The sequence below is a fragment of the Cynocephalus volans genome, chromosome 17, assembly GCF_027409185.1.
Source record: "Cynocephalus volans isolate mCynVol1 chromosome 17, mCynVol1.pri, whole genome shotgun sequence".
NCBI lineage: Eukaryota > Metazoa > Chordata > Mammalia > Dermoptera > Cynocephalidae > Cynocephalus > Cynocephalus volans.
In genome coordinates this window covers 15,018,082-15,043,482 of record NC_084476.1, presented here as the reverse complement: position 1 = coordinate 15,043,482, position 25,401 = coordinate 15,018,082, and the positions used below count along the sequence as shown (strand labels likewise).

General features: G+C 40.1%; 1 protein-coding gene across 1 annotated transcript in view; it reads left to right on the top strand.

Moving 5' to 3' along the window:
• MRRF (mitochondrial ribosome recycling factor) overlaps window positions 1-24,920 on the top strand; it is a 53,623-nt gene extending 28,703 nt beyond the window's left edge. The window contains exons 6-7 of the mRNA XM_063082275.1: window positions 15,832-15,991; window positions 24,003-24,920. Of these exons, the coding sequence (XP_062938345.1) occupies window positions 15,832-15,991; window positions 24,003-24,080 (238 nt within the window). The 3' untranslated portion in view covers window positions 24,081-24,920. The remainder of the gene's footprint in view (window positions 1-15,831; window positions 15,992-24,002) is intronic.
• The last annotated feature ends 481 nt before the right edge of the window (window positions 24,921-25,401 follow it).

Genomic DNA, 25,401 nt, shown 5'->3' with positions numbered 1-25,401 from the left:
TGCATTGGTTTTACTTTAAATAGAATTAAATAAATATTAAAATACCTTCATTCTGTTCTCCATAAGGAACCCCTTTTAGCACCGTGATTTTCTAGATTTTTTTCTATGCAAAGTCAAGCACATGTCCATATTTCCTTCTCTATTTTTCTTGTAATGATATGGTAATATATACTGTATATTCTGTTCTGTACTTCTTTTCTTCCCCACTCTCTTTAAAGGCTGTGTAGTGTTTGCATTTTACACATAGCATTAACTAGTTCCCAAATGTTGAATATCTTGGTTACATTTTTTTCTCCTTTACTAACCATGTTATAATGATCTTCTAAGGTCTTACTTCCTGTTCTTCTGCCAGGAGTGGGAAGTGGTGGGGGAGACTATAGTTGGGAGAGAAGCGAATGTAGCATGTGGAGGACCTTGGTGTCACTATTGCTCCTTGAGTCGTTTACAACAGTGCTGCACAGTGCTGAGCTTCTTAGAGACATGCACATTTCAGGGCGAGACAACCATCTGCAATACACCCAAGTGACCTCTCTGTTGGTCCTTAGACCCAGTGCACTTTTAGGAAACCCTATTGGTATTTGAATGCCTCCCCTGGCTCACTTCATGGCAATAATATTAAGCAAAGTGACTGTTTACTGAGTGCGAACTATATTCTAGGCCCTATACTATGTTATTTAACTCACTTCATTCTGTTATTCCCTGTTTTTTATACATGAGCAAGGTAGGCCTAAGAAAAGTTTAAATAACTTGCTCAAGTTCATTTAGCTAGTAAAGGCAGAGTTGAGCAAGATTCAAACTTGGGTCTGTTTGACCTCAAGTCTATTTTTTTTGCATTTATGGACTTCTAAGAGTGCTTTCTGTTTTTGTTTTGTGTTTGTTTATTTTTGTAGCACGGGACAGCATTTGTTATTTTAAAATTTAATTATATAATAACACAGTTTTGCAGAGCATAATTTCCAAAGCTCAGGTCAGGATGCATAACCTGACAGTGAATTTGTATGCCACTGTTTGGTTTGAGAAGCAGTCTGGGATATAGGGCATTTACTTTTTCAGTCCATCTTTATTGTGGTTTAACTTACATACAATGAAATGAATCCATTTCAAGTGTACTGATGATGAGTTTTGACAAATATATGTGTCCCTGTAACTACCCCAATCAAGATATAGAACAATGCAGTCACTCAAAAAAGTCCCCACTCCTCTGCCCCTTTGCAGGTCAGTCCCCAGTCTTCCTCCTGTGGTCCCAAACAACCACTTATCTGCTTTTATGAGAATATAGAGTTTTTATGCTGAAATGTAAAACTTCTAGGACATTCATAAATTTATTCAACAGATATTTATTGAGTACCTATTTCTAGACACTGAGGATAAAATAGTGAACAAGCTAGACAAAGCCTTTGCCCTTATGGAACTTCTTCTGAGGAGACAGTCAGTACTGCACACATACAGTGTATGTCAGATGGTTATAGTTTTCTCTCTATGGATAAAAATAAGGCACTGAGAGGAAATAAAGGATGCCATGGACGGGGGGTGTGGGGATGCAGTATTAGGTAGGGTGTTTGTTCGTGGAAGTCTTAAGAGGAAGGTGATATTTGAGAGATAACTGAAGGATGCTAGGGCATGAACCATGCTTGTATCTTTAGCACTGAGGCAGAGAAAGCAGGAAGTGCAAAGGCCCTGAGGTGGGAGTCTGCCAGGGATGATTAAGGAACAGCACAAGGGCTCGTGTGGCTGTAGCAGAGTGAGTGAGGGAAAGGAAATAGTAGATGACATCAGAGTGGAATGAAGAGGCCAAATTATGTAAGGTCTTATAGACCATTGTAAGAATTTTGCCTTCTACTTGGAATGAAGTGGGAACCATTGGAGGATTTTGAGCAGGGGGGCAGTATAACTTAGGTTATGAAAGGATCATTCTGGTAGCTACTTTGAGAATTATACTGCCAAGGAAAGGGTAAAAGTAGAGGACTGGTTAGGAGTTATTGCAGTAATCCAGGCAAGAGATGATGATGGCCTGGATTAGTGCTGTAATGGTAAGAAGTGGATGGATACTGGATGAGTTTGAAAGGAAAGCTGCCAGGATTTGCTGATGGATTAGATGTGTATTTAGAAAGAGAGGACTCAAGGATGGCACTGAGCAACTGGAAGGGTGAAGTTGTCATTTACTGAGATAGGGCAAACTGTGGGAGGACAGGTTGAGAGTGAGGAAAGAGGAGGTTTTGTCCATATTTATTTTGACATGCTACTGGACATCTAACTGGAGAGGTATAGTGGGCTGTTGGGTATATCAATTTGGAGTTCAGAGGACACGTGGGCTAGAGAGATAAATTTGGGAATCATGAACATGTAAAGGAGGCTGTGAAATTAGTTGAGATTACGTTATAGAGGAAATGTAGAAGATGAAGAGGTTTGAGGACTGAGTCCTGAACACTTCACTTCAAGGTTTAGGGGTCAAGGAGATGAGGAGACACCAGCAAAAGAGACTGAGAGCTAGTGGCTTGTGAGGTCAGAAGAGAACTGGGAAAGTGTGGGGTCCTGGAAACCAAGTGAAGAAAGTGTTTCAAAGAGAAGGGGGTGACCAGCTCTGCTGAATACTGCTGATGGGTCTGAGAATTGGCCGTTGGATTTGGCAACATGATTTATTTATCACCTTATCCAGTTCTGAGGTATAAAGGAAGGTACAAGGGCTTTGCAGGTAGACAGACCTGGACTCAAATCCCTGTGCTGTCACTCTCTGGGTATGTCAGCTTGTGTCCTCTGAGAAGAAAACACCAGGACAGAATTAGATGTACAAGAGATGTTTTGCAGGAGATGCCTGTGAAAGATAAAGGGAAGGGGGATTAGGGGTAGACAGCATGCAGGTGTGACACTGGTGAAGAAAGGAAAGGATTAGACAGCATGCGGATCTGACACTGGTAGGTAGAAGGAGACTTCTAACTGTAGTGCAGCTTCGAGGAAGTCTTGGCCAGGCTGATAGGGTGTTCCTGAGCAAAGATTGCTTCTAGCGGTTGTCATGCCCAACCCCACTCTAGTAGCTCTGCCATGCATCACCATTGTCTGGGAGCAGCCCAGGGAATGTGGCCTTGGCATAACCTCAGCATGAGTGTCACAGTGCATTCCAAGATGTGGGAGCTGGAAGCTCTCAGGCATCTGTGCTGCTTGAAGCAGGTTCTCCTGGAGGGCAATCTGAGCAGCCCACCTCCATGCCTGCTGCAGTGACCTTGAGCAGGTTGCTTAAGTTTTTGACTCTTCAGCCGCACTTGTAAAATGGGAATAATTTCTGTGGTTTTGAGGAGTAATAAGAGATTATGTGTAAGGCCTGGTATATCATAGGTACTTAACAAATATTATAAGAAATTAAAATTTATTATTTCCTAATTCTTCTGGTTAAGAAGGTCTTGGAAACATTTTTTTTCTATTTGGGAGTAAAACCAATGATATTTTATTTGTTTGCTGATTTCTTTTAGATCTTAGCCCTCTCCTTCTCTCTCTTTTTCATGGATCTCTCCCATAGCCCCGTGTTCTTTTTTTTTTTTTTCTCCCTATCTTTCCCTCCATTTTTAGAGGTGAGAAGAGTGGAGTCATTATGTTATAATTATCTTGGAATTTAAGTTGCTCAGGAGCACTGTAGTTTGATTGTTAATAAGCACTTGGTTTGTTCTTTGAATATGAATTATGGTGAATAAGACCTCCTGGAAGGTATATCCCAAATAAGAAAATCCAATGCATATTCCTGCCTCTGGTGTGAGATTTACCCTATGTTTCTGGTAAAGGTGAGACCTTGGCTGTCCTTCACACCCTCAGCCCACTGACGTGCTCCCCAAGGCCTAGGGATTGTTGGATGATTGCCATCATCAGTGCTCTCTTTTCCTCTGGGCATTGTTGGGAATGATACTCTCTATGCCTAGACCAGGCTCCTTTCCCCACAGTTTGTTCCAAGGTGATGGGAAGGAGAATTCCACCTAGACCGCGTCCCAGATAACAGTAAAAAGCCCCGAGTTATAGTTCTCCCAGCCTACATCCTGTCTTTCTCAAGTGTTTGCTCCTCACAATATGCTGATGTGTGGTTTTTCATGGATGGTGACCAGTTTTTTTCCTGGGAGATCAAGCTGGGTAAGACAGTGTAGGATGGTCCCACACTAAATTAACTTGGAAGGGGTAGCTGCTTCGTAGCCAGGGAGAGCTGGAATTCATAGCTGGAGGAGCCAAGGTTACTGTCAGAAAAACTCCAAAAAGAAAACCAATAGAAAGAGCCCTTAGACGAGTTATTTCAACTCTCTGAACCTTAGTTCCCACATCTATAAAATGAGATAATAGCAGTATTTATTCTTGTGAGCATTTATTGGGAGAAACTCCTGTGAAGGAGCAGGAGTAGACAGGGAGAGCCTCTAGACTTCAGTGCAGGTCTGACAGTGAAGAAAGGAAAGAAATTAAACAAGTGAGAGTTAATTTTATTTTTTAAATTGTCATATCAAGTTAGACATTGTTGTTGAACATTCCTGTGACCTCTTCTGCATGGTGATTGTTAAGGTTTTTGGTGGAGCATTATCTTCACTGCCATGAAGCATGCTGCCTATCATGAAGCTTTCCACCTAGGAGACCAGTACTGGGCCTATGGCATTTTTAACAGCTTTATTGAGATATAATTCACCCATTGAAAGTGTACCACTCAGGGCTGCCCAGATAGCTCTGTTGGTTAGAGTGTGGTGTGGTTAACAACAAGGTCAAGTCCTAGCCAGCCACCAAAAAAAAAAAAAAAAAAAAAGAAAGCATACAACTCAGTTGTTCTCAATATATTCATAGAGGTATGCAACCATCACCACGACCAATTTTAGGAAATTTTTATTATCACCCCAAAAAGAAACCATGTACCCACTAGCAGTCACTCGCCACTTTCCCCCCACAACCTCCTCCTAGGGATCGCTCTAAGCAACTACTAATCAACTTTGCATCTATAGATTTCTCCATTCTGAACATTTTATATAAATGGAATCACATAATATGTGGTCTTTTGTGACTACCTTTTTTCACTTAGCATAATGTTTTCAAGGTTCATCCACAACATAGGATGTATCAGTACTGTTTTTTATCGCTAAATAATATTCCATTGTATAGATATACCACATTTTATCCACTCCTCAGTTGATGGACATTTGGGTTGTTTCTGTTTTTTGGCTATTAACAATGCTGCCATGAACGTTACTGTCTAAGTATTTTTATGAACATGTTTTCAATTCTCATGGATGTGAGTTTCCACCTAAGAGTGGAATTGCGTGTCATATGGTAACTCTATGTTTAACTTTTTGAGGAACTGCCAAACACAGGGACTGTGCATTTTACATTCCCATCAGCAACATATGAGGGTTCCAATTTCTCCATCTCTTTGCCAATACTTGTTGCTGTTATTATTATTACCATCTTAGTGGGTATGAAGTGGTATCTCATTATGGTTTTGATTTTCATTTCCCTAATGACTAACGATGTTGAGACTGCCTCAGTCTACTTCATGTGCTTATTGGCCATTTGTATGTCTTTTTTTAGAAAAACAACTATTCAAATCCTTTGCCCATTTTTTAATTGGTTGTTTATCCTTTTGTTGTTGAGTTGTGAGAGTTTTTTTATATATTCTGTATATTAGACTCATCAGTTATATGATTTTCATTTCTCCTTTCTAATTGCAAATATAATACTGATTTATCACAAAAATTCAAATTCTACAGAAATATATAAAGAAGAGTTCATTTGTTGTTCCCCAAATATTCTTCCCAGAAGTAACCATTGATAAGTTTAGTATATGTCCTTCCTGACTTTAAAAGATGTATGTTCAAGCCCGTATATATCTGTGTGTGTATGTATGTATTTAGTTTAGTTTATCTAGTATGCATATAAGACACATATATACTTAGTTTACATAAATGGAATTAAATATCTACAGTACTACAACTTGCTTTTTTTTTCTTTGCTTAATAATATCATGTGTACATCTTTTCCTGGTGATCTCACTGTTTTTTGGCTACCTAGAATTACCTTTTTGAGATGAATAATAAAGATGAGGAAACTGGGGATCAGAAAGTTCAAGTAATTTGCCCAGGGTCACAGATTAGTAAGCAAATTCAACCTTGAATTTGCCTTTCTAAAGCCTGTGTTCTTGCCATTCAGGTTTCATCACATTGCTCCTTGGGCTGCTGACATGGAACTTACTTCCATTCAGTTCTGTGGCCTCCTTGTACTAGCTACTGTATTGCCTTGTGGATGTTGTTACAGGGACAGTATATATAATTCGCACGTTCCAGGAAATATTGGTAATACCCTTTTCTTACAAGACCCACACACGTACAGACGTTTGCAAACTTGAAAGGAAAAAAAATGAGAGAAGAATACCTAATAACCTGCCTTGGGCTGGGGCAGCCACAAACTGCATTTGAGCCACTGCAGCTGCCTTTTCAGCCTGTTTATTCCCACCACCTGTTTGCCATAGCTGCTTTTGCAGGACCATTCATTCTCCCAGATGAGTTCCAGTACTCTCTCTCTTTCTACCTTCCAGGCCTGTTCATGCAGTTTTAGGATACTTGCCTTCTCCTGTTCAGTGTTGCTTCCCTCTTGGCCTGTGGCTTTTTAGGTGCTCTTCCAGCTATTTACAGGTCCCACGTGTGTGGAATGGAGGTTCCCTCCCAGTACAGATGTGCTGATTGAAACACACAAGGAAGTATAATCAGGAGTCAAGAGCAGAGCATGGGCTGAGGAGAAGCCCATGCATTGGGCTTCACTGTTCCATTGCATTCCTATAGATCCCCTCTCTCCTTTTTCCCCACTTCTCTTGGACATGTAGGGGAGCTAGAGGAGTAGCAATGAATTATGTAATTAAGCAGGTCTTATTGTGAGAGCTGGTCTATTCTTATTACCACCACTTGTAAGAATAGTTGCTAGATTTGTCTAGCACTAGCAAGAGAGGAAGTGTAGCAGAAGGCCTGGAATTTAGGAGTCAGGCTTCAATGTGCTCAACTCCCAGGTCTTCCAGGAACTTGTGTGACCTTGGGCAGGTAACTTGATCTGTCTGCACCACAATCTGCTGCTAATCTGTTTTTTAAAAAGTATAATAATACCAATAATGTCATAGGAGTGTTGTGAATATTCACTGAACTAATGCATGGAGAATGCTGCAGCTCAGAGTCTGCCACATGGAAAGGGCCCTGCAAATGTTAGTTATCATTATTATATTACTGAAGGGGACCAGGTGTCACTGGGGTCAGATGACTAGGCAAATATAAATGGGCCCTTACCGTGGTAATAGTAAGGTACCTTCTTGTCTCCTTATCTTGCTTTATTTTCTTCATAGCACTGTGTGTCATTTTATATATTTATTTGTTTACTGTCTCTCTCTCTCCTTCACTAGAATGTGAATTCTTTGAGAGGAGAGAGGAAGAGCTTTGTCGGTTTTGTTCATTGCTGTATCCCTAGCCCCTGGAACAGGGCCTAGCACATAGTAAGTACGCAATAATGCAGCCAATGTTTGTAGAATAAATGAATGTGAGCACTCATTATGTGCCCACTGCTGTTCCAGGTGCTGTCTGTGTATTGGCTAATACGAGGGTACTTCACAAAGTTTGTGGAAAGATTTGTATCATCTTTCAATTCTGTTTTTCCATGAACTTTTTGAAGTACCCTTGTATATTCATGACAGTCTTTTGAAGTTATTATGTTATTATCCCTGTTTTACAGATGAAGAAACAAAGTCATAGAGGAGTGGAGTTCTTTGTGCCCAGTGTCACACAGGTAGTAGGTGGAACAGGCAGTCTTTCTCCAGAGCCTAGGCTTGCAGCCACTGTGCTGTACTCTCTCTCAGTAGGAGACATCGTGGTTATTTTTATTACTGATGTTACTGACAACTTAAAATAGTTCAGTACCTACATATGCAAAGTTCTTTAGCCATTATCTCTCATTTGCTCATAACACTGTGGAAGAAAGTTTACATTTTTATCCCCTCACCGTTTGACAGTTGAGGAATAATAATAGATAATGTTGATTGAATAATAATAGATAATGTTGATTGAGCACATCCCATTTACCAGCACATTAACTCATTTAATCCTCACAACAATCTGATTAAGTAAACGATATTTTACACATTTGACAGATGGGAAAACTGAGACAAAGAGCTAAAATTACTTGCCCAGGGCCACATAGCTAAGAAATGGTAGATCTGGGCCTTGAACCCCTGCAGTGTGGTTTCAGAGACTGTGTTCTCTTTAAACACTTCACTATACAACCTTCTTGTAATTCAGGAAAGGTTAGTTGACCACAGTTACTCAACTTGTAAGTGGCAGAGCTTGGAGTGGAAATCGGGTCTGCTTTGACTGCCAAACCTGTGTTCTTTCTCATGTACATTGGAACTGAGGCAGGAGTTACATCTGCTTATTCCAGGGCCTGGGTTTCCAGCCTTCTGGGGTGCCAGGGATGAAGACAAGTGATTTAATCAAAGCCACTCAGCTAGGAATGTGGAGCTGTGACCCGTGACCTCAACCCCCTTTTTCTTTCTGTCATGTCGGGCTGTGTTTCAGGATGGTGTGTCTGGTTTAGCCAGGTTTCAGTCACAGGACAGTCTTTTGAAAGCAGAGAACTAAAGTTGTGTTCCCAGAGAGAAGTAAAATTCCCCTGATGGTAGAAGTCCTTCGAAAATGTATGATTTCCTTTGGGCTAAAAGGACACCTACCTACATGAGACATTAATGTATGTAAGACAGGCTGATGGCTAGGGGGTGGGGGTGGTGTACCTAGAAGCATAGGAAATCTGGCTGGGCTACACAAACAAAAACATTTCCTTCAGGGCCAGCGGCCCCAAGGCATTGGGCAGCTCCCACCAGCAAACAATAAAGCAGGGCATGTGTCTGCTGCTGATTGCAGGCTGATGCTCCTACTGGAGGGAAGTCTCCCAGAAGCCCAGTGAGGAATGGCAAACTTTCTCTCAGTGGAACTGTCAGAAATGTGTTTTGATGTGCCATTCCCTGGAAGTGCAGCTTCCTTCTCCCGTCCTGCTCCCCACAGCTGCTGGAGCAGAACTCCCAGCCCTCACTGCCCGCTGCTCTCCTCTCCTTCCCCTCTGTCACTCTCTGCTCACCATCCACTCAGTAGCCCAAGGTCCAAGTGACTGAATCCCTTTTGATTGTTTTCTTTCTCGCCCCTCACATCCTATTGTCCCCAAGTCCTGGAGATTCTGTAGTAAGAAGAATAATGCAGCCACCCTATATCAAACTACTGCAGTTGCATACACACTGGCAGTGTGCCAAGCCCTCGCTACCCATCATTTTGCTTAATCCTCGCTTCTGTCCTCTTAGTAATATTCTTACTCCCAGTTTATACGTGAAAAAACTGAGTTTAGAGAAGTTGAATAGCATATTCAAAGTTCTGAAGCTAACAAGTAACAGGGCTGGGATTCCAGCTTAGGTCTTGGCTTTAAAGCATGTCCTTTCTATATTTTAAAGCCCCATTTAAGTGACCAGAGATCCTTCCGAAGTTGAATGTCTGTCATATTACAACTTTTTTGCTGTAATCGCCTGAGCTGAGCATGGCTTCCTCTGATATACACCTGGAGTATAGCTTTGTGCACATGTCCCATTCTCGTTGAAACAATAGGAAGTATCATTTCAGTTGCTGCAATTCTCTGTTGTGTGAGTTACCAGTAGGGCATGCCCTCTGCTTATTGTTCATGGGAACACACTCAAGGAATTTTGCAGGAAGGCCCCCATCCAGGATGTTACTGGAAGATCTGCCTGGTGGAGTTTGTACAAACAATGTGTGACCCTGCCAGCTCAGCCAGAACCCCTGCCCTATGCTGGGAGGCTCTCTGACCCTAGTGGAAAAGGCTGCTGTCTTCATCACCCAGCTAAGAAGCTGCTACGGGGTGGGTCTTGAGCTCCCTGTCTGCCTGCCTAGAGGCTCTTAGTCAGACTCTTGCCACATGTTTAGATCTGGTTTGCATATTGCGTCTATACAAAATATAAATTTGATCAAGTTTCCTCTCTTCCCCCTTCAAACTCTTCCATGGTGTTCCATGTTGTTCTTAGGAACATATCTACTAGAACTCTTTATTTTTTTTCACTTTGTGGCAAAATAAATTTTTTTTCATTTTGTGGCAAAATATACTTAAAAATTTTTACCATTTTAGTCATTTTAAAGCATACAGCTCAGTGTTATTAAGTATATTCACATTGTTGTACAACCAATCTCCAGAATGCTTTTTATCCTGCAAAACTGAAACTCTGTATCCATTAAACAACTCCCCACTTCCCCCTTTCCTCATCTCCTGGTAACTGCTATTCTGCTTTCTGTCTGTAAAGTTGATAACTCTAGGAACTTCATATAAGTGCAGTCATACAATATTTGTCCTTGTGAGTCTGTCTTATTTCACTTAACATAATGTTTTTAAGGTTCATCCATGTTGTAGCATGTATCAAAATCTCGTTTCTTTTTAAGGCTGCATAATATCCCATTGTATGTATATACCACATTTTGTTTATCCACTCATCCACCAATGAGTCTACTAAGAATATGACATTGAAGGGCCTGTGTAGTCTTGCCCTCACCACTTCTCCTGCCTTCTCATCTGGGATAATCTTAACCCTCTGCTTTCTGTACTCGAGCCACGCTGCCTTTTTTCAGTCTCTCAAGAGCAGTATCCTTCTTATCTGGAAAAAGAAATCCCTTTACACATGCCAATTCCTCTGTTGAGAATGATCTTTCACTATCCCTTCCACTCTTACTCATCTAGACTTAAATATCACTAAGCTTAAATATCTCCACATTTCGTTCCTAGGGGGCTCCACAAGAAAAGGTTGGTCAGACTCTCTTCTCTCATGAATTATTTTCATAGAGCTCTATGTGTTTCTGTAGTGCTTATTACAACTGTAACTTATTGATTCATTTTTCATGCATTTGTTTAATGACCGCCTTCCTTGACAGTCTGTAAACTCCTCATGTGTTTAATACTATATCCCTTGTTTCTGCCATAGTAGCTGGCATAGAGTAGGTACACAGTAAGTAGTTGTTGAATGAAGCTATAAATTGAATGTGAATAAATGAATACTGAAAAGAGAAAATTTTAGGGCTATATGTTGGGTGCATTTGGATTTTAAAATGTATACGAGATGTTAAATTACCAGTCAGATTTCAAAAAGTTGTCTTGCTAAAGCATAGATCTTTGCCCTGTCATTTCTCCATTGATGAAAACTTTCATGAATAATCTCTTCATTATTTGAAGATGCCTCAGGGGTTGCCAAAACACAAACAACAAAGACGGCTTACATTTTCTGAGTGCTTATTCTCTGCCAGGCTTTGTACTGGCTGCTTTCTATGTATTATCTCAACTCTCACAATGACTCTGAAAGGAAGGTGCTATTTTGTTTGCTTTTAGTTTATATTTCCAAATGAGAAAACCAAGGCTCAGAGAGTTTAAACAACTTACTTATGATCACTCAGCCTGTACATGGCAGGTCCAGAAATGGGGGTGTAGCTGAGCTTTGTAGCCTGGGATAGAGCACCATCCCCTACCCCAATTCCCTTTAACAAATGGAGTAGTCTCTTTTTATCTGTGTTATAAATAGGGCCTCTGCCTTGGTTTTCTTTGAAGCCAGGGTGTTGTGACTAAAGAAGAATCTGAAAACTCCAGGCCTGCAGAATAAATTTGGCCTTGATATACCCTTTTCAGCCTCATGCTCTACCACCATTACCTGTCTCACCATGCTTCTCCCCAAATGCCCTTTTCTTTCTTCTGCAGCTGACAAGTTACTATGCATCTCTAAGGCATTTTCCAAATCTCATAGCAGATAAATTGTACTTTCTGCATGCTGCTCCCATAGCAGGTCCATCCCTCTCTCCTAGCAGCAGTCTTGTTCTTTCTAAGTAGAGGCTGACAAGTTTGTTTCCATCACAAGACTGAGAGCCTCTAGAAAAGTTGGACCAGGCCTGCCTCCTCTCGGCAGCTCCTCAGCCTGACCCCAGATCTGGCACAGAGCACAGGGGGCTCAGCCAGTGCTTAATGAGTGAACGAACGCACATCAAGTTAGAGTGGGTGCTTGGAACCAACTAGCTGAGTTCAGAAGCCTGGAATACAAACTCTAATGTATACTCACAGAACCCCATGACTGCGAGATGGAGATGATCAGATGTATTAATCACTGCTTTGGAAAGGAATTAAAATATTTGCATAATATAATATGTTTCTAAAACAGTTGTGCCCTCGTTGTTTCATAAGGAAGTAATTAAGTGTGTTTGATGACAACATTCATAAATGCTTTCATTTATTCAAGACTATTATATGCTGTTCTCTTTATTGGTACTTTATATCTGTTATGTCTGCTTCTCCTAATCGTGCTGTAAGGTGTCCTTTTTATCTTCATTTTAGAATTAAGGAAACAGGCTTGGAGAGAGTAGCTTGCCCAAGAATAGTCAACTTCTGAGTGATAGATATGGGAATGAAACCAGTCTGTCTGACTTCAAAACCAATGCCTTGCCATCACCCTGCTTCTGATCTTGTATTTTAGATAACTTTCTGCTCAACACCCTGAACCATTATGCATATGCCCTTCTTCCTCTCAGTCCTCCCTGTGCCCAGCATCCCCTTCCCCTCCTTCTTTCTTTTCCCCTCCTCACTGCCTTGCCTCTCCATTTCCCTATAGTACCTTTTTGATTATTGCCTCTGTATTTGCATACTGAATTGGAAATATTTTTCAGAATGTCAATAACTATTGGACACTATTACATGTGGAAACTGTCTGTTGTTAATAGTATGGTAATGTCACATTTGCATTAATAAAAGATAATACATTTTATGAAAGCTAAATACATATACTTTGATTTTGTTTTCTTTATAACCTTTTACTTTTAAGATTTTTTTGAGTCCTAGTTTATGTTTCTTAAAATGTATGGTTTTTCTTCCATTTAAAATATAAATGTAACAATATAGTGAAAAGAAAAGTTGGTTAGATAAAACTTTTTCTCTTATAAAGTGTCTTCTAAACAGTGGGATGCCCATTTCAAATTATATGTGAAATACAGGATTGAAATACTTAAATAAGGTCTAAGTTTAAGATGTTTCTTACAGACTTAGATTCATTTATTTTCTCCCCTCCTAGTATTTCAGCAGGATTAAGTTTTTTGAATCAGTGGATCAAGTTTTAATTTTCCTGTTCCTTCCTTATACTGACATATGCTTTGGCAGAACAAAAAAGAGGCCTAAACATGTCAGCATGATTTTTGTTCAATGAATAAAAAACCATAAAAGTAACAAGATCTGATCCAAATCCCTAAACTCCTGACATGGTGGTTTTGTCCTTTCCAGTCCCAAGATTCATATTACTGACTTTGAAAAGCTTTCTGCCTGGAAGCAGAGAAGTAATGGCAGCAGTGCGTGATTTACTTGAAATAGATTACAAGGGGTAGACAGCATGCAGTAGTGGAAATAATACAGGCCAGAAAGATCTGGATTTGAATCTTAGTTCTGTCATTCAAACCCATGGGCAAGTCACTTAACATCTGTGAGCCTTAATTTCCTCATTGGAAAATGGGGGTATTAGAATCTAATTTTTGGAGAATTGTTGTGAGGATCAGTGAGGTAACACACTTAAAGTACTCATATGGCATAGAGAGGTTTAATAATAGTAGTAATCAGGATCATTTTTATTTTGAGAATACCTTTAAAAAGCTGAATCCAGAAGGATTTATTTATAACACAGCTCTCCACTTTGTCTTCAGAGCTTGTCCTGTCTCAAAACTCTTTAACTTTTTTCTCATCAGAGAAAATATCAGGTAGAAGCCCTAAGTCTTCAACAGCTGCTCATCACTATTTCACACTGAACATATACCCAGATCTTGGGATTGTCCGTATTCAGCAAGAACCATGTTGATTTGAGAGTCAGGAAGCATATGCCAGTGATATTCATTTCAGGACCTGGGGGAAGAGGAATTTTGTCATAGTAAGGCCATTGGCTCTTGAGACAAGCCAGCCTGGGGACTGGGTTTGACTTCATATTAATTACCAAACTTCTTTGGGCCTCATTTTCTTCATCTGTAAAATAGGGTTCATGATCTTACAAGGCCTTCCGTGGTATGGCTTCCCATCCTCTTTTCTTTTACTACCTTCTTTCCAATCTGTGCCCCAGCCAATTCCTCAGCTCAAACATAGTCTCTTTGCAGCTTAAAGACTTCATATATGTTCTTTCCTCCTGGACATCCTCTTTTGCCATGCCAGTACTGGCAACTTGGACTCGTTCTTTGGATGCTAGTGTGGTGTATTACTCAGAATGAGATGGGCTATGCTACAATAACAAGCAATCCCGAAATCTCTGTGGCTTATAACAATAGAAGTTATTTCTTGCTCATGCTGTGTGATTGGTGCTGTTCATCATAGTCGTTCTGGAACCCAAGGGATGGAAGCTTTATCTCAACTTGTACTATGGTGGAGGGAAACAAATGTGGCAGAGCACACATTGCCTTTAAAGCTGCTGTCACTTTAAAGTGGCACCTGTCATTTCTGATCACCTTTCATTGGCCAAAACAAGTTATACAGCCTAACTTCAGAAGGGGTCGGGAAATGCATTCCTACTATGTGCCTGGAAGGATGAAAACCAGAACACTAGTAAACTGACCTAATGACTACCACATTTAGGTATCATTTCTTCAGGAAAGTCTTACCTTAGTGCCCACTGCCTAAACTCAGACAGTTCCTGGTAAGATGACTGAGCTTCTGCTCTCCTATGGCACCTTGTACTTCCCCACTTCCCATACCACAGCACTTCTCACACTCTTTGTAAATGTCTCTTTCCTTGTCTCTCTGCCTAGCTAAGCTCCTTAAGAGCAGGACAGAGGTCTTTCATGTTTATCATAGTACCTCAGTGCCCAGCACTGGTTTTGATAGGTAGTTTGTACATGATGAAGGAAGGAAGGCAAGGCAAACATGCTGGGCTACTTTTCTGCATTGCTGTGATGATTAAATGTAAAATAGGAATAATAATAACTGCCTCATAAGGTTGTTGTAAGGATCAGTGTATAAAGTGCCTATCCTAGTGGTTTATTGTAGGCCCTCAGTATGCTCACTGTTGTTATAATGAGGATGTTAATAGTAAAAAATATGACATTTATTAAGCATTCATAATGTGCTAGACACTCTCATGGGTACTTGATGGAAGTTAGCTGGCACAATGGCTCTCACATACTATGTTGGGACTCTTGTGTCTTGGTCAGTTTCGAGTTGATTCATAAGTGTTATAGTAATTTTTAAGATTCTAAAGGTTGCTACTTACTTGTTTTGGGTGATTTAGAGATGATGCTCTTTATATAGCATCATTATTTATTGTATTGCTTTCCTTAGTAGGAGAGAAAGGGATGGAGTTATAGCTAATAATTGATTCCTTTCATTGAGCACTTAAAAAGTGCCAGGGTCAGTGTTTAAACAGTTTACATGCATCGTCTCATTTAATCTTCACACTACCTCTTGAAGACGGGTGCTGACACAATGCCCATTAGACAGATAGGAACTCTGAGGAGAGGAAGTCACTTATGTTCTTGTTGGGGCCGTGGCCAGGATTTGATCCCAGGTCTGCCTAGACTTTCTGGGTAATGTGTTTAAGCACTATTCTTACTGGCTGTCCTTAGCTAACTCTCCAGGAATTGTACTTGACCCTGAGCATGCCCATGGGTATGTGTGAGGAACATGAAGATCATCAACCAACAGAGGGTAAAGTTACAAACCACTGAGCTGATAGAGTGATGTTAAATTCTTGGTTAGCAATTAATGTATAGAATGATTTTGTTGATTTTTTTTTTTTTTTCCATCTTTTATCAGAGTAACCAGAGAGCACAGAGAAATGCTAGTGAAACTGGCCAAACAGAACACCAACAAGGCCAAAGACTCTTTAAGGAAGGTTCGTACCAATGCAATGAATAAGCTGAAGAAATCAAAGGACAAGGTCTCAGAGGACACCATTAGGCTCATAGAGAAACAGGTACTATTCCCAGCAGATGTAGTGTTTATGTATCTGACCCAAGGAATCCTTTTTTCATGTCTGAAGCAGGGCCAATTAAAACGGAATACCTCTGGTTTTTTCATTCACGTGATCAGCACTGACTGAGTATCCAGGACCTAGCCCTGTGCTGGACCCTGGGAGGGATCCATGGGGGATGATAAGATGCTGTTGACCTTTTACCATGTGCCAGGCTCTGTACTGGACATTTACATTACTTCATCTATCTTCAAAACTACAAAACTGTGAGGTTGGTAGTGAGGAAACTGAGGTTCAAAGAAGTTTAATGATTTTTTCAAAGTCCTCAACTTGCTCAAAGATTGCTGGGAAGTGGTAGAAATGGGATCCAGACACAGGTAGACTGATTTCAGAGCCTATCTGGTTAATAATGCTAATGCTCTCCTAGCTGGTTTTCTGATTGCTGAGAAGTGAGTACTTCATGTTCTCAGTGTGCTGAGTAGTAGTATTTGAACAAGTCTTAAAGGAGCGACTGTAGGAAAATAGAGACAAGGGGGAAAGGTAGAACAGCATGTTACAAAGGTATGGTTATATAAAAGGACATTGTTCAGTAGGTCATTGGGGATTGAACCTAGGATGAGACTAGGGAATGAATAGAGAAGACAGAATGACCCCATCATAGAAGGTCTTGTATACCAGGTTGAAGAGTTTGACCTTTAACATACCCAGGGAGTCCCACATTGGCTATATATCTATATCAGTTATCTATGACCACAATGATGCCACATAACAAACTACTCTGAAACTCAGTGATTTATAATATCAAAGTATTATTTCTTATTCTCGTTTCCGTGGGCCAGCTGGGTGTAGCTGATCTAGGTTGGGCTCAGTGGCCTTGGCTGCAGATCTTGGATTGGGTTCAAGTCTGATTTATACATTTTTCAACCTTCTGGAGTCAACAGGTTTCCCAGGGCATCTTTCCATGGCAACAGCAGATGTCAAGAGCATAAACCCAACTACTCAAACACATTTTTAGCATGTGCTCTTGTCAAATCACATTAGCCAAAGCAAATGACATAGATTAAGCCCAGTATCATTGGTACAAGGAATTATATGTGTACATGGAGGTCTGGGAGAGGGAGTGAATATTTGTTGAACAATATCTATTTACCACAGTACCATAATCACTTGGGGAGCTTATAAAAATACAAGAATCTGGGGTCCCCACTCCCAGAGATTGAGCCAGTGAATCTGGAGTGGGGCCCGAGTTCTGCATTTTTAAATGCTTCACAGGTGATTCTCATACAATAACTGTCTTAAAAGATTTTTTTTAAGGCAGTGGGGAGATCATATTTGTGTTTAAGAAGATGACTGTAGTGGCCAGGTAGAAAACAGATTGTAGAGGCAAGACTGGAGGCAGGGAGACCAGGGAGGCTGTTGCAGAAATTCATTCAGAAAGTGATGATGGTCTGAACCTGAGTGGTACCAGTGGGAAGTGAGAGAGGAAGATTAATTTACCAGTGTTTAGGAGATAGAGTTAGTAATGTTTCATGTAATATAAAAGGCTTGGTAAGCCTCAAAGCTTCCTTGTCTGTAATAAAAGCATTATGTTAGGAGGATTGAACAGGAGTGTGGGCAGGTTGAGGAGTGAAGAAGGAAGTAGTGGGAGGCAAGGAGAACCCTTAGGAGGACCCCTGGAAAAGGCCATAAATTGACTAGCAGCTCCCCTTCTCCTGGAGCAGCAGTTAGGATGCTAGTCGAAGGCCAGCCACAACAGTCACCTCGTGGAGGATTTTAGATGGATTCCTGGGCCCTGCTCCTGCATTTTCTGATTCATGCCCAGGACTGTATAATTTTAGAAAGGTCCCCAGATAATTCTGCAAAAGCACACATGGAAGATAATGACTTAAAAGCCTTATAATACACCCTTGTGATGGCACCAGAGTTAGAAAAGATGGTTCTGCACTTGATGTCCTGTGGCCTTGGGGAAGTTACTTGACTCCTTGGAATCTGTTTCTTCTGTAAAAAGGGATTGGCAATTTCTACCTCGAAGGGTTGCCCTAGATTCTAAAAAGCATCATTAGAGTACCTAACACCTAAACCCTCAAAGCTCCCCTCTTGCCATCTTTCTGGCGTCCTCTTTCCCTGCATCAGCTAAAAGAGGAGGCTCATAGATTGGGCTGGCCTTTTCTTGAGCACTGATCAGGCCTCATAATAGTCTGGGCCAGCTCCTTGTCTGTCTCCCAGGGGATTCCATTTCTGCACGTGACACTTGGCCTTTTCATTGCTTCCTGCTGGTGAGCCTGGGGACCTCCGAGGCCTACCAGGCTCCCCTCACTCAGCAAGCTTGGGTCTGCCCGAGGGACCAGAGTCCACGTGCTTCTTGAAAAAGGAAGAGTGATCAGATAACCTGCACTCTTGATAAAACCTGCTTGACAAAGACCTTGCCAGAAGCCGTCACTCATTAGCACTGGCTTTTCACCATCCTCTTCAGGCTAGTTTTTTTCCTTTAGTGCTTTTAAGTGTTGATTATTATTATTTTGCCAAAGAGAAAATAGCTTTATTAGTTTTTCTGACGCTAAAGTAATAAATGTTTACTGTAAAAAAAAAAAAAAAAAAGAAAAAAGAAAAGAGAAAATAATTGAAATCTCATTACTCAGAGATGGCTATTGTTAACATTTTAGTGTGGACCTTCAAGTTATCTCTCTAAGCTATATGTAATATTACAGGAAAAAGATCATACTACTTATATTGCACCATATTTCATATTTTTCCAATATAAAAATATTAAAAGCATCATCATTTAAATGTTAGTTCTTACTGTTATTGTTAATAAGTTCATTTACTCTCATACAGTTAAAAGTTTGGGTAGGAAAATCTTTAGGAGACAGCCTTGTATACACTTCGTTTTGTTCTTTTTCCCAGTCAGAAGGCACCACGCTGGAGTTTTTGGTGTGCGTTTTTTGTTTTTAAATGAACAAGGTTTTGGCTAATTGTTGCTTCATCAGTTTTTTAAAATTTATTTGTTTGCTTTTGTTCCTGATCATCAAAGTAATGTATGCTCCTTGTTGAAAATGTAGAGTACAGAAAATTGTTTTAAAAAATGGGGAATAACTCATCCCATAATTCCGCATTGCAGAGGCAACTGCTCTCAACATTTTGGAATACTTCCTTCCTTTCTTTTTTTTTTAACTACATAGTTTTTAACATGATTGAGAACATATATAAACAATCTTATATCCAGCTTTTTATTTTCTATTTGGCATTAAAGTGTTATCAGCACCGTGCTTTAGCCAAGTGAGCTAACCAGCCAGCCCTGATAATTCACTTTCATAAGCCCTCATTTTGGACTGTTAGTTTGTTTAAACTTTTTTGTTAAATAAATAAGGTTGCAGTAAATGTCTTTATACATAAATTTTTGTTGAGATGATTTCCTTAGAATAGAACATCCCAAGTGTGGATCACTTACAAGGGAATGCATATTTTTAAGGTCTTTGGTACGTACTGCTTAATCACTTGCAGGGTTTTTAGAATATGTGTATTTTTTTAAAATTTCATCTTTTTAACCCATAATGCTTGAACGTAGAATTTTTAATGTGAGCTTAAAATGTCATTTATCTTGGTAGTATTGGTTTTACTTCCACATTCTGCAGAAAAGATTAAATTATTCTTTATATAAATTCATACAACCTTTCCAGAGGATGATATGACAGTATATACCAAAATTCGTACATTTCTGTTTCAGTGACTTAGGAATATATCCAAAATAGATTGTCAAGAATCTTATCTATAGGAATGTTTGTTGAGGTATTATATATAATAGTAGAAAACTGGGAACTAACTAAGTTTCTGACAGTGGGAAAATAAAATGTTTTACATCTATTCATTGGAATGAATATAGAAAAAGTCACAAAAATATTTTACAGATATCAAAATTTTTTTGGAATTTATTTTTTTTTAAAAAGGTAGGTTATACAATAGTATTATGATTCCATTTTTATAAAGAAAAGTCACATGTACATAAAATGGTTGGTAGCTGATACATATCAAAATATTAAAAGTGGTTATATCAGGTGATGGGATTATGAACAATTTTGATTTTATTTTTTAAGAGAGTTTCTTTTTTTTCTTTTTAAAAAATTTCCCAGAATTTTTTTGAGGTCATGTCATGTTTTTTAAAACTTTATTATAAAAATATTTCTTTCATCTTTGGTATATAAGTATGTAATGATTCTGTTGTAAGTTCTAACTGTGCAGTCGTGTCTGACCCCCAAACTCCCTCAACCTCCCCAAACTTCCCAACTCAGCCGAGGCCAGATCTGCTGAAGAAGGACCAGGGTCTTCCCACTCAGGACTCTGGCATCTGCCAGCCTGCTGTTTGACCTTCACTTTTGATTGCTATAAATGGGGCTGCTGAACATTAAAGCACATGGCAGAAACCACCAGTAACTCTGCCCAAGATCTTTTCATTACTGCCTTTCTCTGAGAAACGCAGCTTCTCTGAAATGAGCAAAAGTGGGTGCTAGTGGCGCTGAAGGAGGGAGGGCTCCGGCAGACTGGGTGGCAGGCAACGAGGCTGGACTGGGAGAAGCAGTGGGTGTTCCAAGCCAGGCCTCAGGAAGGATGACTTGTACACAGGCCTACCCCAGGGTGTGCTACATGCTCTTTCCATCCCCCTTCTATGTCCCTGCCTTTCATTCTCCTGAACTTGTAAGTAGCACATGTGATGATGATGATGTTCTCATCATCATGTCTTTGTAAGGCAGCATATTGTAATATGCTTGCTCTTTGGAGTCAGACAGGCCTGGATTCAAATCCCAGCCCTGTTTACTTCTCACCTGTTATGGTCAGCAAATGACTCCATCTTTGTGAGCCTCTGTTTCCTCATCTGTAATGTGGATGCTAGTAGTGCCTGTCTCGCAGGATTGATATGGGGACTAAATGACACAGCATACTTAAAAGTGGCTAGTATGGCTGCTGGTCCTCTATAATTGTTTACCCTGCTTTTCCATCCCACTCCTCTCCTCCATCTGTGACTTTAAATATGAGACTGGGGCACTGACATTCTTAATGACCCTAACACAGCCTGTCTGGAATGAGGAACGACTAGGCCAGATGCTATGGACACTCCCAAAGGGAGTAGGAGCATCAAACTGGCCATTGGGGTGGGTGAGTTCTTGGCTCAGCCACACCACTGACTTTCTGTGTGATATTGGGCAGATCAGTTAGCATTCTGTGCTCTGGTTTACTCCTCTGTAAAATGGGGATAATAGCTGTTCCACCTGTTTTATAGAGGTTATATGAAGTTGTTGGATTTGAGTAAAGTAACAGAGGACAAAACACTTTTGCTTAGTAGGAGCTACCGTGCAACTGTTAGATGAAATAATGTTTGTAATATGTTAAAGGGAGAGAATAGTATTTCATATGTTGTGAAGATTAAGTGCAATAATGCTTGTAAAATTTTTAATCCAGTGTCTGGCATGTAGTAAGTATTCAGTAAGTGGGAGCTGTTGGTGTTCTTGCTGTTAATCATCCTTATTTTAAGAAGTCTGATAAAGATGGAAAAGATGAACTTGCAGGCAGACTGTCCCCAAGGGCACTTTGTACCTGTATTATGTTAAAAAGTTAATCAGTATTTTCATTGATTGATTAATTTGAAAAGTCAGGAAGTGATGGTAAAAATCATAGTAATACAACCAACATTTGCATAGCAAATAACTAGTTTGAAACATGCTTGCGTGTTCATGATTCTGTTTAACCCTCACAACTACTCTCTGAGGAAGGGATCTAGCATTCTCATTTGATCGATGAAAATGACTTGCACATTGTCACCCCACTGAGAATTTAACCCACAACCCACGTTATCAAATTGATACCCTAGGTACTCTCCCTCCTGCCAGTCCCCATCCCTGTCCCCAAACTACCCTCGAAGCCGTTTTTTCGTAGGAAGTTTGCAGCCCTCATTCCTGGCTGTCCCAGGCTGCCAGCCTGCAGGTGCTGGAGTACTGCTGGGCACCATGCCACACCCCATGCAAGGCAGCCACAGGGGGCAAAAGCATCTCAAGGGCTTGTGGCTGGCTGAGTGAGGAAGGGACCAAGCTGCCATTCTGAGTCCAGCCACTCTTCCGAAGTGTCTGGCAGCCCCAGGAACTTTGCTTTTCCAGCTGAAAAGTGTGCAGCTGTTGCTATGGTAAGAGCCCAGCAGCCTCCCTGCTTGGGACCAATTGCGCTAAGTCCTTTTTAGTTTCTACCCTTTCCTGTGCATTTAGTTCCCAGTTCCTGGCCAAGGCCTGTGATCTGCAAATAAAGATGCCAACAGCCGCTGTGCTGCTGAGTACACAGATCCTGAGCACCACACTGCCGCCTTCAAAGCTTCCAGCCTAAATCTTCCTGCCCTTGGTCCCATTTAGACAGGAGGGAGGCTGCAGCACCTGCTAAATTGTATTGTGTTTTGTTTTTTATTCTTAGATTGAGTACATTTATCGCAGAAAATTTGGAAAATATAAAAAAGCACAGAAAATTTTAATTATTATTTACTTAGTAAATATTTCCTGAGAACTTGATATGTGCTAGGTCCTAGGCTACATGTGACAGATACGCACATGAATAATATATTACCTATCTTCCCATCACTAAAAGATAACCACTGTTAATATTTTGCAAGCTTCCTTCCATTTTTTTAAAAACATGCAATTTTTTTTGTTTACATATTTTAGAGATACTTCTACATATGTACACAATTTTGTATCCTGCTTTTTCTTTAGTCCTTGAATTAACAAGGATAACATGAGCATGTTTCCATGATATTATAAATAAAAAAATATTTTTCTTTCTGATTACAAAAGCAATTCATGCTTGTTATAAAACATTCAAACATTTCAGAAATATATATTGGAATGTTATTCCTGCTTACACCCTTTCCATAAGAAATAGACAGTCTGAACCATTTTTAATGACTATATGAATTCAAATACTTTTTCAAGGGGGAGAGGAGAAGACGTGGGCTAATGAGTACAAAACTATACTGTCTACCCTAAGTGATTCATTGTGCAGTATACGCATGTGTTGAAACAACACACTCTACCCCACAAAAATAAATACAAAAAAAAAAATACTTTTTCATTCTGTAACTTTACATTTTGTGATTTTTTTAATTAAAAATAAAGCCAGGATCAATACTTTATGTGTAGAATTTAAAATTTTTTCAGATCCCGTTCTTGTGATAATCCCAGTTGAGAGATTTTGGGGTTAAATAGTATGAACACTTTCATTAATTTGAATGCCTATCAATGATATATGAGTTTCTCCATTTCACCATAGCTTGCCAGCATTGAATATTGTTGTAATTAAAAACCACAACATCAAATTTTGCTAACTATGATAGCTGAATTGTATCTTGTTTTAATTTGCATTTCTTCAGTGTCTGTTGGATTTCCCATGTTTGTTAACCAGATGTACTTTGTATTTTTTTTCAGGACATTTTTTTTTTCTGCTTAACTATTGGGATCTTAATATTCTTCTTATCAATTTGTATGAGGCTTCATATAGCAGAGTGTCAGAGGTGTAGGAAGTTCTACAGGCTCATTAAGGGACAGAAAAATCTGGCTTCTCTGTATTGTGTATTAAGAATTTTGAGCTGTGGAACCAGACTACCATGGATTAATTTTCTCAGTGCTAACTGTGTATTCTGAATAAGTAATCTAACTGCCTCAGTTCTCTTATCTGCAAATGGGGATGATAATATTATCTATCTCATTGGGTTGCTGTTAGGAGTCAATAAGAATATATATATGAGGGATCGTCAAAAAGTTCATGGAAAATAGAAAATAGAATTAAAAGATAATACAAATCTTTCCATGAACTTTTTGAAGTACCCACATATATTTTTAGTACAATGCCTGGCTGGGACTCAATTAATGTGAATATTTGTCACTATTTTTATTTCCCAGATGACCTTTTTATATTTCTGGAACATTTGTTCCCCTACCTTTTTCCAGCCCCAGTTATCAGGCTATCTCATTTTGTGTTTTTGTAGATCAGCCAAATGGCCGATGACACAGTTGCAGAGCTGGACAAGCATCTGGCAGTGAAGACCAAAGAACTCCTTGGATGAAAGTGCAAGGGCCAGCAACACTCCAGAGCCCAGTTTCTGGTGGATCCCAGGGGTGGCAAGTTGGCACCTTTCTCCCCCCATCCACACAGAAGGCTGTCACTGTGCTGTCAGTCCTAGTGAGGCCCACCCTTCCCAGTGGGGCGCTCAGACTTGTTCATTCTCTTCCTCTTACCCCCTGCCCACCTCATTCTGCTCTGGGCCTTCTGGCATGGTTGGCCGTTGGAGAATATCTGCTGCTGGCAGAGGGCCTGTACTCAAGGCATTGCCTTGACTGTGATGTCTCCAGGGAACTGGGACCATTGGCAGGCTTAGCCCCGCCTGCTCCTCATCTCAGGAGCCTCCTTTTCAAACAGTTAGTCAGGCCCTTTCCCCAATTTTGAACTCTATTTGGGCCAATGTGGGCCGTCACCTGTGATGGACAACTTTGCTAGAATCCCATTTTCACCAAACAGTAAAATCTAAATAAATTTGTAAGAATAGCAACCACAAAGGAAAGGATAGAGTGGGTCTAGATGGATGATCTCTAAGGACCTGTGTATAAAGCAACCAGAACAGTACTTTGCCTCTGGGTCATCTTCACATGAGCTCTTTTCTCTGCCCACATCACTCTTCCATTTCTCACCTGGCCAGTCCTGTTCACTTTCAAGGTCTCAGCTTGGGTATCAATACTCTGGGAAGTCTTTCTTTCTCCCCTAACCTAGGACCCACATTATTGGCTGTCATAGCATAGTCTACTGCTTTTATCTGAACCCAAATTATTCTTTATGTGAATTAGTCTGTATATCCTCAGAACTTGGCCTGGAGCATATGAGCATTCATATGTTTGTGGTATGAATAAATTGCACATAGTAGCTACTCAACAAATGGTGGCTTCTTTTTTTTCTGGTCCTAACATTATCTTTCTGTCATTTTCTACTCTTATCCTTATCCTCAACATCACTTGGTAATGAGATACCTTTCACCCAGGGCCTACCCGTTGTTGACAGACAAGGGATTTGTTGGGGCTCATCTTTGGGTATTGGATTAAGTTAGTACCCCTCCCCAATTATTTTTTGTTTCCCTAATCCATCTATCCATTCGTCCATTTGTTCATAATATAGCCATCATGAGTTAGATACAGTTCTAGGTATTATTTGTAATCTTTACAGTAAACTTGAGAGATGTGTTTATCTCCATTTTACACATAGGAAAACTGAGACTTGGCAACATTAAGTAACTTGTCCGAAGTAACAGTTTGTAAGTGGTAGAAGGTTTTTGTTATTCATTGTCAGTCTCATTTTATAGAGAGGTGAAGTTTCTTGCCTAGGGTTACACAGCTAGC